Source organism: Crinia signifera, chromosome 3, assembly GCF_055691185.1.
Source record: "Crinia signifera chromosome 3, ASM5569118v1, whole genome shotgun sequence".
In the NCBI taxonomy this organism is placed as follows: Eukaryota; Metazoa; Chordata; class Amphibia; order Anura; family Myobatrachidae; genus Crinia; species Crinia signifera.
This window is the reverse complement of record NC_139219.1, coordinates 49,829,517-49,846,042: the sequence shown is the minus strand read 5'-3', so window position 1 is coordinate 49,846,042 and position 16,526 is coordinate 49,829,517. Positions and strand designations below refer to the sequence as shown.

Sequence of the window (16,526 nt, the reverse complement as noted above, 5' to 3'; positions counted from 1 at the left end):
ACTCTACTACAGCGGTAGCCAACTCCAGTCCTCGAGAGCTACCAACAGTCCACATTTTCCAGGTGTCCTCACAGAATCACAGGTGAAGTAATTAGCTCCACCTGTGGATCTTTTAAAATATTTCAGTCAGTAATGAGTGCACCTGTGCACCTGCAAGGTGACCTGGAAAATGTGAACTGTTGGTAGCTCTCGAGGACTGGAGTTGGCTACCACTGCTCTACTATGTAACAACAGCTATGTCCATCCCTACTCAGGAGCTATAGAGGCAGGTGTACACATTATTGTGATCGGCTGAGTTTCTAGTCATTAGCTGTATGGCCGCTAGGGGGAGCTGGTAAGCAGGACGTCACTGCAGGCACACAGGAACTGGAGGGGTGTGGGTTTGGGAAAGCAGCGGTCGCGTCTGGGTGATGGTTCCTGTTCTGTGTGACTCTGAGCAGCCTGGGATAAGGTAGTGTGTGTATTACTGTTGTATAGTGTGTGTATTACTGTTGTATAGTGTGTGTATTACTGCAGTGTAGTGTGCGCTGCCGGCCGTGTCTCCCCTCTCACACTGTTACTGCAGATACTGTGCTGTGTGTGATCTGCTGCCTGCCTCCCTGTGTGATCTTATTGTTACCTCTGTGCTCAGCTGTGTAGCTGCTCATTTGGTCTATGCTGGGACATCTGATCCAAATCATATACGGTGTCATTCTTTGTAATTATGTGTATTACTGTCCATGGAACTAGCAAGCCATGTATGCATAATACACAGATAGCTGTGTGTGTGTGTGTGTGTGTGTGTGTGTTTACATTTGTATGTTTACATTTGTATTCAGGAGTGTGTCAGGTCTCCAGCTGCTGCCATGTACCCCATAGCTTTATACTGCAATATGTGATGATTGTGTACACCACCTTTTGTTAGTCACAATGCCGGTGGGAGTATGTACACACATTTCCCTTACTGTATAGCACAGGAGAGGTTATTACTGTGTACTACTTCTCATGTTCTGCAAATGCATTTCAGTGGTGCTCGCCCCCTCTAGTGTTCTGCTAGTCCATTAACAATGGGAAATTCTCTCTCTCTATCCCCCTCCCACCCATCCTGTAATATATAATTTGGTTTCCCACCTATTTACTATTCACACGTATGGCCGGATGCACTAACCTTCAAAAGTGATAAAATGGAGAGTGATAAACAGCCAGCCAATCAGCTCCTACCTGACATTTTTTAAGCACAGTCTGTAACATGTGGGAGCTGGCTATCACTCTCTATTTTATCACTTTTGAAGCTTAGTGCATCTAGCCCAGCGGTTCTCAAACTGTGGGTCCTGACCCCAAAGTGGGTCCCGACCTTCTCAGCATGGGGCCGCGACTCCATTTTGCTGACCATCAGGCTAATGACTTTTCTAATCTGTCAGTAATTGAAGGAGTCTGAACAATCTGTTGAATAGTCTGTTACTTCAGGCTCCTCCCATCATTTTGTGCCTCCACAATGCTGCCATATATGTGCTGTCTGCTAGCTACACATGTGATGTGATGGCCTTCTGCAGTAACTTGCTGGGGTCCCGCAATTATTTTTATTGTCTGATGGGGTCCCAGAGCAAAATAGTTTGAGGACCCCTGATCTAGCCCATAAGGTCCATACACCGGGCAACTATGCCCAGTGTGTATGGACAGCGATGATCGCTGGTGGGAAAGCCGCTCCAGTGTGTACACACCGAGCGGTTTTTCCCCTGCCCGGTACCACCAGCGGGGAGAGGACGGCTTTGCATAATGCAGCGCTATGCTAAGCCATCCTCCAAACCGCTCATCTGTTGGTAATACCAGCAGATGAACGGCTTTCCCGGCGATGATGTGGGAGCGCTCATCGATGTGGCACACACACTTACCATGGTACGTGGCTACTCACTTACGCCATGGTAATTATTGCTATTATACCTATATGGTGCTACAAGTGGTCTGCAGTGCTGTATGTATGGCCAACAGTACGGCATTACAGGGTTAGCAGAACAATACAGTCAGTAACCAATAACATAAACAGCACGAGTGCCAATTATACAGCTGGGATGTAAGGTGAGGGAGTAATCAGCATAGGGTGGAACCTGCCTCCAATTCTAGGGGATTGCAGGCACTCCAAGAGATGAACAGCTACGAGCAAGAGGAGATCCGGGGTGAATAGCCGCTGAGTAGGTAAATGCTGGAATCGAAGTGCTGGAGGGCTGTCAGTCGCCAGGTGCATGGGCAATTTATCTATGAGACGTAGATCGGGATGATATGTATAGGCAGGCTTAGTGTTTCCGTGAACATGCGCTCCTGCGGTTCGTCGGTTGTCCTGTTGGGTATGCTGCATGACCAATATGACCACCCAGGGATTGACCACAAGCATTTTAAATGCAGTGAGCAGCAATGCATCGCTCCGCCATACAGAGCATCGCTCTGTCGCAGTGTTCTTTCTAGCACCCTGCATCTTTCAAAAACCATGCAGTCTACTCTACCTGGAGTGTCGCTCTCTGCTGTGGTGCTCTACAGTCTGGTCTGTATGTCAGCACTGATATACAGACCAAGCTTGTGCTAGATGCGCCATAACAGAGTGACAGCCCAGGCAGGGAAGAGGAATTGCACTGTTATGAAAAATGCAGGGTGCTAGAATGAACACTAGTCTCAGGGTACTCAAATTTGTTTAGTGTGTACCCAGCATGAGGGGAGATGGGTAGATCGCATGAGGTGTGAGCAAGTGGAAGGTAATCTGTACCTATACCCATAAAACATTTTTTGGAAACATGCCCTTGATGTCTCTAAAGAGCATTTGCACCTGCTTTTGTACATTACAGCGAATACATTCTAGTCATACTCATTGTTGAAGTAATACACTGTGAATTGATTGATTGACTGTAATGCCCCATACACAGGGATTGAGTGAGCCTCTGTGCTGAGCGATTCAGTGCCAGTCAGATCACTCAGGTCACAGCGATGCACCAGCGATCTGTGCTGAGCGATCTGTAATGGCCAGTGTTGTCTGGTGATAGCGATGTGCAGCGCCGCGTGTCACCAGGGTCATACTCACAATCCGTGCTTCATTTCTAAGCGATCTAGTCTGATTGCTTAGAAATGGGTCTCTAATCGCCGTTTTCAATAATGACGTACCCCCTGTCCTGAAGATCGATCTCTTGGGCTAAAACATCCATGTTCCTCTCCTGGCCTAAAGGGTACGCCTGCATGGCTCTTCTACTGAATCTAAGAAAAACAATGTTTGGCTTAAATCAAAAATTTGTAATAACTTTCATGTGTATTCTATAAATAGTGGCGTATAATAACAATGTATAATGACTACGTGGCACATGTTTCTGGGGGGTGGACGGACGACAATTGCCTCCTGTTGTATACAGTTAGCTAGAAATACAGAGAGATTACCATGATGCACCAGCAGCCGTGTTCTGCAGGTATAATGCAAAACACGTCTGCAAATGCCGGGTCGCACCCGGTATTAGGACACGGGTCTCATCCCTGGAGCGACACAGCATTTGCGGTCTGAAAGCTCCGTGTCCGACCTGGCTTATTGCCGGGTCGGTGACATCACACGGGGCGGCACGTCATCCAGGCGCTGCCTCCTCCTGTCTCGGTGAATGGGACCTGGGTCGCTAGACCCAGGCACCCGTTCACACTGCCCAGGGTTGAACTCCTGTGTTGCTCGACCCGGGGTGGCCCTTTCAGACCGCACCTCGACCCGTGTTGGTACCGCAAGGTCACGGCAATAACCCGGGTCTAGAGTGCGGTCTGAAAGCGGTATGAGTGTCATTGTGTATGTTAGCGGATCAGCAGGATGTCATTCTAGTGTATACCCAGCAATAGCCACCCTTTACTACTGTATATGTGTTGTGTGCTTATACTGTGTTGATATTTACTGCTACTTCTTAAATCTGGCCTCAGTAGTTTTTTCTCATTGACATGGATATCTTATAATTACTTCATAGACCGTGATACTGGGGTCAGGCCACTCTTATTCCAGAGTTATTTGTGGTTGGGCTGAGGAAATAAATACACTATCACAAGATACAGTGCAAGTTTACAGATATGTTTCCTAATCTCTGGATCTCCAGGTCTAGGAATAACCTAGTGCAAGAGCTGTCATAAATAATACTACACAAATATAACATCCCCGTTTTTTCTTTTTGCCATGGTTTGAAAGGTTTGTAACTACGCAACTGTGTTCTTTAAGTAATAATAATAGTTATTAGAAACAACTTTATGGTACTGGGCAGGACAAACACCACCCCCCCCCCTCCACCTCTTTCCCTTTTCCTCTATCCTCCAATTTTGTCTCTAGACGGTGCCTGCCAGCGCAATTCACTTGTTGCTCTGTTGGGGTGCAAATGGCTGTGGGGGGCCTCATTTCAGCTTGCACCCTGCTGAAATGGTTATGGTGCCCAAACAGCACTTTTTATGTCACACCCATATTATGAATATCACCAAGTGATCTTCCGTCACTGTAGACTGGAGATCGGGCAGGAAAAACACCACACCACATGAAAAAGGAGTCATACCCTTAGATAACGTTTCATCCCCATTCTAGTATTTGATTTGGATACGATCATTAGGACGACAAACATTGGGTCAACACCATAAGGTTCACATGGGTCTATGTTGACATGGGATTTTTCACTGTTGTTTTTTTACCCGAATTTCGACAGTCGACATGGACACTGAAACATAGCACAGCGTCCCCTCAGATGGCTGGCTGCACTCGCCATGCTTCTGGCACGGTGCCTCGCTACGCTCGGCATACTATTTTGTTTTCCCACCAAAACTTGAGTGGATGGTAGGGGGTGAAATACCGCCTGTCGGCTCAAAAAGCAGTGAAAAACCCCATGTCGACCTTTTGACTGTTGACCTAATGCTTGTATCGACCTAGATCCATGTCGACCCAATGCTTGTCGACCTAATGATTGTATCCCCAATCACATTATATCTATTTTCTAGAACAGTGGTTCTCAACCTCGGTCCTCAGGACCCCCAAAAGTTTACATTTTCCAGGGCATCCTACAGGTGCACTCATTATTCACTGACACATTTTAAAAGATCCACAGGTCGGGCTAAATGCATCACCTGTGATTCTGTGTGGAGACATGGCAAACGTGAACTGTTGGGGGGTTCTGAGGACCGAGGTTGGGAACCACTGTTGTAGTAGGTGCTAAATAAATAGTAAATAGAATCTGATTGGTTGCTATGGGCAACATTCTCTTCAATAGAACACCCATTTTAATAAATTTACCCCGTAGTGTTGAGGTGCTGTGCATGTAAATTGACAATTGCAGCCATGATTATATCTTTTCTATCAGCAGTCAGTGTTATTATATACATTGTATAGTACTGATGGCTTTTATATGTATCCTTTGTAAGACTGCTGGAGGCCAAATGCGTGTCTGGGTTATTATTATCATACTTTATATAGCACCAACTGTTTAATCGTTCACATTTATTTTCTGCATCACTGGAACGTGTGCTACAATTCCCCTGCTCATACATAAACACAAGGACATCTGAGAAGCCAGCTAGCTGACCAGTGGGTGTTTTGTACACTGGGAGGAAACCGGAGCACCCATGTTGTGTACATGTCATTGTTGCAATGTCCTGTGTGTACTAATCAGTCTGTACAACTCTATACTGTTTCTTGTATTAGTACAGGAGCATACCTCCCAACAGCCCCGATTTTAGCGGGACAGTCCCGATTATCAGGACCTGTCCCTCCCGTGGCCGGCAGTGTCCCGCGGTGTGGGGGGGCTGTTGGGAGTCCCCCCTGTCGGCTGCTAAACAGCGGGGAATAAACCCTGTGCGCATGCGCACAGCATCTATTCCCGCAGCCAGGGGCTGGGGGCATGGCTAGAGGCTCACAGAGCCTCTGGGTCATGCCCCCATAGCGGCAAAATGGGGGCGTGGCCTCGCGGGAGAGCTCCGAGTATAGGCCACGCCTGCGGCGCGCATCGAAAGTGTCCCGCATCCTACTCGGGCAAAGTTGGGAGGTATGCTGGAGGATGTAAACTTTTATTTAAAAAATAAATAAAAAAAACACTGTAGCTAATGGTTTATGATGTAGTACTATGAAGACGTTTTCTCCCTCTATTGTGTGCATAATAATAATAAATTACAGTATATTGCTGACAGGAAAACTTGCTGACAGGGTGCTGAGTGCTTTTGCATGTTGGGACTTGTCTGACAAGGACACAAATAACCGGATGACCTCCTCAGAGTTGACTGAAGGTAGTAGAGCAGCTCAGTACATTATACTCAGTACAGCATGATTTACTCTTCATTGTACACAGTACTTGAAAAAGTGTTGTCCCTCTCGGATTTAATGAAACGCTCTGGTTTTCTGATTCAAGTCATCAAATGTTAAAATGTTTATTATGCTGAAGTAGAATAGAAGTTAACTGGCTAATTAGTCATTCATTTATTTACAGTTTCTTATATAGCGCAGCAGGTTCCGTTGCGCTTTACAATTGGGGACAGTGATGGAACATATTTGGTAACAGACAGGCATGGAGGTATGCCTGTCTGCGGTAAAGCATTTTTCATGTTTTTCCCCAGGGTGGACAACCTTCCATAGCAGGACGCACTGGAAAGCCCTCCACTTCGACACTCATCTGCGCGCATCAGCGCTCATCGCTGCCCCGTACACACTGGGTGGTTTTCAAGCTGAAAGCCGCTAAAAGGAGTAAACTAAGAGGCTTTCAGCTGAAAGTCAACCAGTGTGTATGGGCCTTAATGGTTGTTTAAGACCTGTTAGTTACAATCAATTAAGTTTTGATTACAATACTTCTTTTCATTCTTAATCTGTCCTCTGAAAGAAGGAAAGAGGGAAACATATGGGTAGGGCAAAGGTTCCCGATAGTCAGAATCTCAACAGTTTCTGAAAGGTAAGCCTGCCCTCCCTCCCCGCATCCTAACCTTCCCCTCCATGCAGCCTAACCCTCCCTCCCCATAAGCCTAACCCCTGGACTGCAGAGTTGATTATGTATTGGAGGTGGGCAGCAACTAAGCACATGTATGTAATATATCTACTGGCAGTATATCCGGATTGGTGGTATCACTGGGCATCATAGCTGCCATGTTGAACCTGGGACTCTGCATTAGGCTTCACTTTCATAATCCCACCCCCAGACTCTCATTGGCTACGCATGGGAGTCTGGGTGTTGAAGTTCTCATGTCGGTCTCCTCACTAGTGGAGTTCTGTTTTTGGTAATCCGACAGACTGAATCAAAATGCCGGTATGCTGACCGGATACCCTGCGTACATAAAAAGATTAGTAAGTACAGAGGCTATTAGTGTGTTGTGGAGGGACAGCGCATAGTGTTCATCGGAGGATGTACCTCCCACCCATTTAGGTGGTGGCACCACTGCAATGATCTGCTTTTATGTGGGCAGACAGGGATCACGGTGGTGCTTGTAGGAGCATTGCACATTATTGAATTCTCCCCATTGTGATTTATACAAAGGGGAAAAGATGTTTGTAGTTAGTGGTATATACACAGCACAGCCATTACTAATTCATTCAGTTGTGATTGTGTAAGGAGATCTAGAAAACTCACTGATCGGGTTCCCTGAGGTCTGACCTTGGGGAAACACTACACAGTTTAAGTATCCTTTATCCAAAATGCTCGGGACCAGAAGAATTGTGGATAACAGATATTTGGATAAGGGATTCTCAACCTGTAGTAGAAGACATTGTTAATAGAACCACCTGTAATTCATTTTTAATTTTTTTTTAAGGCTGTCACCTTTTAATCAGCATTTTATCCATTTAAAAAGAAGTTTTGACCGTTGCACTTTTCAGTTATATTGAGAAAGTTCTGTTCTGTATTGTAGATTAATGTCTTTTTGCACGGGGAATGAATGGGTGTGCATTTTAGAAGTAGCATTGTCATCTTCAGTCCACAAAATGTCTTTATCCTGTGTGCCTGAAAAATTGTCTGAATAATGTTTATGGAGTCTCTGGGGATGACCGATCCCAGCGTGACCATCTCCGTTACTATCACAATGTGGTTTAAGACATTTAGCATTTATTGTTTTGTTTTCTTTCCAACAAGGTAACGGAAACTCCGCCACCTATTATGCTGGGTGATTAGTGGAAATGGAATCCTTTGGAGAAAACACTGCTCCGGCCCACACATTCAGTTACCAATCACTTTGTAGCACAGAAAACAAGTCTTCGGGACCTGAGACTGGAACCTCCGGCATTGGCAGTCTTGAGCAAGATAAGACCAGATCAAGGACTTTTTTAGACTCTTCGTGGTCTTCTTATGGAGTTTCAGTAGAACATTCACAATATAAGCCGCTATTAGAGACATGCAGATCTCTATATCCTACTTTTGACAGAATCGTTGACTCTGAAACACTTTCAAGAAAGTCAAAAACCCTACAGGAACAATACTGGGCTTGCGCAATTCCAAATTCCCTCCCTCCTCGCCCTGACCGTGCGTCTTCCCACTGGGATCCAAATAAAGAGTACCAAGAATTGCTAGATTATACATATCCTTTAAATCCAAAGTACTCTATTGATAAGGGTAAAGAGGAAAGTGAGGCTGATACCCACTGGCATGACTCTGGAGTAGACCTGGATAGCTATAATACATCATGTGACAGCAAGTTTGGTTGTTCGTATGAAGAAGACCACAATTTTAAGACAAGCAAATCCCACTTTACAAATAGCCACCTTACAAATAACCTAAGTTCCCCATATGCCTTTTCCACGCCTTTCAGTAAAAGAACTGGTTATCCTCGCTTACAGAACCCATCTGAGTATTCTAACATAACTTATTGTGACGTTCTCTCACCTTATGCCAGCAAAGTAGAACTTGCCAAGGGATCCAACACCTCTCCTTCTGGAACCAAATATGACTTGTTGGATCGCTTCTCTACAGATCAGTCTCCTGTAAGGAGTTTACAGAAGTCTGGTCAGTTTCTAGCTACAACGTCTGTTCTCCCACTGCACAAAGATGTGGACATTGATGAGGAGTATCTTACATTGCCATCAAGCCTGAAGGAGCTAGAGAACTTGGCTACACATTTGAAGGACCTGTCCTTAAATGTGGATCAGGGTGAGCGCTCAAAGTGTGGGCAAACCAAAGGCTTCAAGCAGAACAGTCATTTATTTGGAAGCGACAAAGATTATGGATTAGGAGATACTATGAAAACCAGCATATCTGATATTGACTTCAAAGATCCAAGATATGTATCTGATATGTTCAACAGTGAGAACCACCGTGACTCTGAAACCAATCGGTTCTCCTCTCTCCGAGACATGCTTGATGGGAGGATGTCATCAAATGCCTATGAAACGACAGGGTGCCCTTCCATGCATAGTGTCCAAGAAAATAAATCCCTCGTCCAAAGAATTCAGGTAAACGAAAAACCCCACTTTCTGTTGTTGGTTTATTGGGTTTCTGTTTTGGGGTGTAGTATACAAGATCTGCAGTTTTTAAGTCGCCCACTACTTTTACCTTTACTCCTTTGCAAATAGTAATGTGTGCTTGTAGGGGTAGAGCCCCTAATTATGATTATTTCAACATAGATAATGTAATGCCTTGCATGTGACACCTCAGACACCTCCCTTCCCCTTCCGGCCCTCCCGGCCGCAACAGCAGGACACACTTCTACAGCACAGCACATGCTGCTGATGTGTTTAGAGTTTTCTTTCACCCCCCCTCTAAACATTTTGGGGGCATGGCCTAAGCGCGGGAGGTGGCCACACCTCCCACACTTAGGCCACTCCGAGAAATTTTCCCAGGGCCCAGCATTCCTCTCGGCTGCTCGGCATGTACTATAAAGGATATGCGGTCACTGGGTAGACAATTTCTAGGTTGACAGTCACTGGGTCGACCAATAATGGTGGACACCATGAAATGGTTCACATAGGGAACAACAAGGTCGACATTGAGAAAAGGTTGACAGAAGCTTATGGTTGACAGACATTGTCAACATGAATACGTTTGACACGAGTTTTTTAACGTTTTCTTGTTTTTGTTTTTTTTAAAAGGTGATTTTTCATACTTTACTATACAAGTGTGAATATAATTGTGTGCCCGAAGCAAGAGGACGTGGTACACTTATACACTTTGGCCCTTATTCAGATCTGATCGCAGTACAAATTTGTTCACAAAATGGGCAAAACCATGTGCACTGCAGGTGGGGCAGATGTAACATGTGCAAAGAGACTTAAATTTGGGTGTGGTGCGTTGAAACTGAAATCTAAATTGCAGTGTAAAAATAATGCCGCCAGTATTTACCATGCACAGAAACAAAATAACTTGCACAAATCTAACTCTCTCTATACATGTTACATCTGATTTTGTGCATTTTGAGAGCCCATTTAAGGGCCTTTATATGGTGTCCGTGTAAATGTTTTTTCCTCTGAAGAATAATGAAGAGCTAGTTCATTTTTTTTTTTATCTGGGATTAATATGCTGCTTGAATCTTCCAACTTCTGCTGTTCTGTATTGTAATTAGAGGTTCTGCCATCACCTGGACCAGCTGATCCAGTGGTTGTACAGTGTCGCAGAAATCACAGACAACTGGACTGCTCCGAAACCCAACGTTGAGAGTATACAGCTGTCTCTCACCCGCTACTTGGTAAGATATTATTTCCACACACCTATACTGTACCTACCTACATGTCCCCTCTCACAACGCTACCAAACTCCACTTTGGTGTGGTTTAGAATGTGTAACCTGGAAATCATTTATTGCATTAAATGCTGGAAAAAGACAAATCTGTTCTGTCAATGTTTATATAACAAGTTATTCAGAACCTATGGTATGTTCATGTTATGGCAGTGTAGCGTTTCATAGTCCTTCATAAAATAACAAAGAAGGCATTTTTACCAAAAATTCCTCTAATCGAGGACGAAGGGTTTATTTCGTACAGAGCGGTTTTGCTGCCTCATCTGAGCTGCTCTTGTTTATTAAGCCCATAAACCGTGCACAAGATTACCGTGTTGTGCATTTTCTATCTTTAGGCTGGAGAAGTTATGTTTTATACAACTGAACTGCAACCAGTGGGTATAGAGGTATACAGAGGAGTCCATACTAGATGCGGAGGGTGTGAGGTGCTGTTTAAACGCCTGCAACGACACCCGATTTAACCCGATCTCCCACCCTTCGCTGGCCCGAATCTGCTTAAAATTGCTCACGACCCTATGGAGCTGCAGATGCATTTAGGCGAATTCCGTGCGCCCGGTGCCTTTATGATTCACACTCGCGAATCATCCGTGGCTAATGGGATTGACCATATGGTCTCTGAGAGTGTGTGACTTGCAGGTTAACCCTTTGAGTGCCGAGTGAATTTGGGGAAAAAAAGGTGTAAAAATTGCCAAATAAACTTTTTATTCATCATAATGTCCTGTAATGTTTACCTTTTATATAGGAAATATAGGCATATATTCAATGCCGTGGGCGAGCGGTGACTGCGAGCAGGACTTTTTGCTCGCAGTCACCGCTCACCCTGTCAGTATTCAACTGACCCCCCTCATACGCAAATTCCCCCTCGCTCCGTTTTTTGAGCGAGGGGGAATTTGCGAATGTGCCTCCAAAAGCTGCGAGAATCGAGGCTAATTACAGCGAGTTTGCTGCACTAGCCTCGGCTCTCGCAGTTTAGGGGAATCCTCGCCGTTCTGTGATTGCGAGGAGTCCCCCGGAACGTTGCATAGTGCGAGCGGCCGGCGCGGGGGTTAAACTGCGAGGATCACTGGTTTTCTGTGATCCTCGCAGTTTAACCCCCTCGCCGGCTGCTCACACCAGCATTGAATACCTGCCATAGTCTTTTTTTACACAAAAATCTTTTTCATACAACCATGAGCAACATGTGCAAAATATACAGTAAAAATGTCCATCGCTCACAGAAATGTTGGCCAAAGGTCATTTGGTTGAAAAAAAAACTTCCCAGAGCTGCAGAGAAGGGTTTATCTCCATATTTACCTCATTCTCTTTCACAACTACACACAGTTGGGCTACTGAAGTGACCACAGAATAGGAAGCAGCAGAAACACATGATGTCTGCAAAACAATGGGGTAGATTTACTACATTTCCTAAAATGGTTTTTCCCAATCAAATTGCTGTTTTTTCTTGTTTTGCTCATTTGTTTATGTACTTTGTTAGGCCGTGTGGTGCCATATAAATAAAATAATAAATATAATGTAAGACAAATGCTGCTCCTCACCTATACAGGGGAGTTTCAAGCACTTTGTGCCAGCGGCCACTAGATGGCATCTGACAGAGCAATTTATGTGTTGCTCCAATCGAATACGAACAGATGGCGGCACTGACATTACTGTTGTGGTGTTACGTCATTTTGCCCAGCTAGTCATTTACAATAATAATAATTAATGGGAAGCGCCGCTTGAATATTTACACATTACAATGAAGTAAGTTTATTACTCAGCAAAGCACATAGAGAAAGATAGCCCACAATGTTCCTGGCTTATACTGGCTCAATACACAAATTGACTCTTACTTAGCATTGCTAACAGATGCGGCAAGCATTGTGCCCCATAATCCTTGTAACTCTGTTAGTAATCCTATGACCCCATACACCTTGCTAAGTGACTGCCGAGTAGGAATGCTGATTATCCAACAGACATCATCAATATCCTCATTCTGGCACTGCAAAATAATAGTTCTATTTCAACAGGAGACCCTTTAGATCAGGGATTGTGGCCCCCACAGTGTACCAGGTTACCTAACCCTCAAATCTGCTGTCCATTGCTCTTAATACTCATGCACACATCCTGCCACTATGTAATACCATGTGTGCATGAGTATTACAGGTACAACTAACAAACATGAGAACAATGCTTGAGTGAGGTGACGTCTGGGAGGGCCGACTGTTGCCTATCACTAATTTAGATTGTTTCTCCAAAGTTTAACAATGAACAAAAAGATCTTTAATACATTTAAACACTCTGAATGCTATGGGGAGATTCCTCAAACCTTCTAAAGAGGGTAAGTGGAGTTGTAGCCAATGGCAACGTACTAGATCTTATCTTGCGTTATAACATATATTAGATGACCGGTAGAATCTGATTGGTTGCTTTGGAAAACCCCTCCACTTGTCCTGTTTCAGTGGTTTGATCATCTCCACCTATTACTGTACACATCACATGGTGTTTGGAGCCATCAGATATTCTGGACGCCAGTGTTATATCAGTAATACGCTGCTGTAAATAATGCAGAGCGAAGTGTGGCCAGTCAGTTCATAGCAGACATTACTAATGGATCATCGCTGTGTGCGGGCATAGTGCCAGGCAACTAGTGTTTCATAAATATTGATATGAGCAAGGTCTGCCTGTAGGAGACCCAGTGCAAGTGTTTCAGCTACATGAGACACTGATATGTTTGTTAGTTCTAAGCTACTCCTATTTCATGTTTGGAACATACCAGGAATAGCCATGTGTGTAGTATGTCCGTTTGGTTACATTACTGTATATAAAAATGGGATTATTTTCAGAATTTCACCTGTCTCTGTTGTAGAAACTGAAGAAAGATGTGGCAGAGCAGCGGACACTGGCTGACACTGTTATAAAGGATGGAGAATCCCTTGTTACTTCCATGGCTCTCAATTCCTCTGGTAAGAGCACCGTTTCAGGTGTTGCTAGTAGAATATTGTGTAGCTGTGCTGCATTATATAGCACTGTACTCATGGCAATAGAAACCCATTAATCTACAATCCCACATCCTCATCTAGTCTGTCCTTGTACACGCCACACTAGGGTTAATGTTTTGTTGCATTTTTGGATTGTGGGAGGAAACCAGTGTATACGGTGGAAACCCACACAAGCATGGAGAGAATATACAAACTTCACACTGTTAAGGTGCATACACACTGTACAATTTTTTTGGACCAATTTTGTTGAGACATTTCCATTGAACCCAGTGTCCTGGACGAAAGATATTGACGACAGACGAACGACGAATGATGATGCGCATACCCACCAGTTGTTCATCAATGTTCGTCAACTGTGCATGCAGCTCAATTTGGATATCTTTCAAAAAGAGCCTATAAACTGTAGCTAGATCTTTCATCTGTCGTCAACATCTTTCGTCAACGTCTTTCGTCCAGGATACTGGGTTCAAGGGAAATGTCTTTCAAGGAAATTGGTCAAAAAATAGTACAGTGTGTATGCACCACCACCGTGGCAGGAATTGAACCCATCACCTATGTGCTGTTTCACATAGCAAGTTGCATTCGTTAAACGCTTACTTCATTATTCTTACCTCCTTTTTAAAACATTGAGGGAAACTAAGTATGACTGCCAGATATACCAAGAGGCTCTCGTCATGTCTTGCGATGGCAGAGGATGTGTGTCACAGTGAAAACGGCTCACACGGCATTCCCAAGCATCTCTGCTTGCTGTGTCATGTACCATATAACTTTGGTTGCCATGGCAGTCACAAAACAGAGGGGGAAATCTGTAGAATTGGCAATCATAGCAGTCTCAGCATATAAAGCAAGGAAAAAGGGAATTAAGAACAAGCTGCTTCTTATAGCCTTAAGAAACCCACACTAATATAGTTTTGCCGGTACTTGTGTAGTTTCACGGCGCCACCGCGCGCACAGTCTGTCTTTGAAACTTGGCAGCTTGCCAGACTCTGTGTTTAACTGTGCGCGTGCTGCTCTAGCTGTTCTCAGCGCAGCACCGGGCAGCAGCAGCGCACGCTGACAGGTCACTGTGGTACTTGTAGTTCCACAGTGAAATAGACAGTCCTGCACACCGCTGACAAAGGGGGCATGTAAACTGGACACCACGGCACACCGCTAACGTACGGAGCTTCTAAACTAGACACCCCAGCACACGCTAAAATTTAGTCGCTAAAGCGTCTAAATCCAGACTCCCTGGAAACCGCTAAGAAGGGGGCATCTACATAGGGGTGCACTGTGCAAAACACTCTTAAACCTGTTCACAATGACACTAGTCGACGTAACAGCTGTCGACCTTGTTAATTCCACTATCCATGCCACCCCGAAGCGTGGCGAGTGTCTGACCGACCTTTTCATACCCCCACTATCTACGTCGGCGTGGAGTTGATTTATGAAGTGTGGCGAGCGCAGCGAGGCGAGCGGACGTGTATACCTGTGAAGTAATCTGCGTCCCCTCGCGGGGCTCGCCACGCTTTGGGCTCGGTGGCTCGCTGCTCTCGCCACACTTTATAAGATCAACTCCACGCCGACGTGGATATTGGGGGTATGAAACGGTAGGTCGGACGCGTACCGCATCCCCTACAGGGCTCGCTGAGCTCGCCACACTTCGGGGGTGGCGTGCATAGTGGAATTAACATGGTCGACAGCTGTTACGTCGACTAGTGTCATTGTGAACAGGTTTAAGAGCGTTTTGCACAGTGCACCCCTATGTACCCCTAGATCCAACTAAATTCAGACACTTTAGCGTTTAAAATTAGATGCCCCCTTCTTAGCGGTTTCCAGGGAGTCTGGATTTAGACGCTTTAGCGTCTAAATTTTAGCGTGTGCCGGGGTGTCTAGTTTAGAAGCCCCATACATTAGCGGTGTGCCGTGGTGTCCAGTTTACATGCCCCCGTTGTCAGCGGTGTGCAGGACTGTCGTTTTCACTGTGGAACTACAAGTACCACAGTGACCTGTCAGTGCTGGGCAGCACGCGCTGCTGCTGCCCAGCGCTACTCTGATAACGTAGATTATATATGTAAAGCAGGCACGCGCTGCGCTGAGAACAGCTAGAGCGGCACGCGCACAGTTAAACACAGAGTCCGGCAAGCTGCCAAGTTTCAAAGACAGACTGTGCGCGCGGTGGCGCCGTGAAACTACACAAGTACCATTTTGCCATTATATGTTTTGACAGGGCACTAGCAATTGGTCCTTTGCCAAACACATTTGTTAGGAAGCGTCAGATTACACCAGTACATAGTGATCGCACATGTCACATTAGCCAGCCTGGTGCGGAAACCTCACTCGCCCATTGCAGAATGACCTATAAATATAGACTGTATACACTGTACTACCCTCTATCGTATCCTGAATAGAGCAACACACTTATTGTAATGCCATTTGTAACACGTTTTCTCCAAAATAGCAGTTAGATGTTATTTATATCTAAGGCTAATGCTGCTCCTCACCCCTGTGGTGCTGGCCGCAGCCACTGGAGGGCGTCCGACAAAGTGCTCCTATATACACTACCCCCCTATACTCTTCCATATTGTGCACCCCCATTTATATACTTCCCCTATATAGATGGCACCCCCTCCTCCATATACATGCAGCAACCCCAGGTTACTTGGCAATAAGTTGCAGCAGTAACCAGGGAACATATGTATGAACCACCTGATGGTCCCACAGTGCTCCGAGCGGAGACACTGGGGACATGTGTGGCCACTTATCGGCAGATGGAAGGAAGTGAATCAGTCCTGCATGAAGGGGTAAGTGTGGTGTCCTGGAGGAGGTGTGGTCATTGCTGGGGCTGTAGATATGTGGGCGAGGAGGTGGCAGATAACTCGCTCGGCTGCTTTCTATATACTCCTCACATCTC

At 45.3% G+C, this 16,526-nt stretch overlaps 1 protein-coding gene across 3 annotated transcripts in view; it reads left to right on the top strand.

The window, feature by feature from the left end:
• The first annotated feature begins 248 nt into the window (after positions 1 to 248).
• Positions 249 to 16,526, top strand: part of CEP68 (centrosomal protein 68) — a 37,317-nt gene continuing 21,039 nt past the window's right edge. For 2 of the 3 annotated variants that reach the window (XM_083175756.1, XM_083175759.1), the window contains exons 1-4: positions 340 to 451; positions 8,064 to 9,376; positions 10,483 to 10,605; positions 13,501 to 13,597. In XM_083175756.1, the coding sequence (XP_083031882.1) occupies positions 8,108 to 9,376; positions 10,483 to 10,605; positions 13,501 to 13,597 (1,489 nt within the window). In that variant the 5' untranslated portion in view covers positions 340 to 451; positions 8,064 to 8,107. The other variant, XM_083175757.1, reaches the window with a different exon arrangement.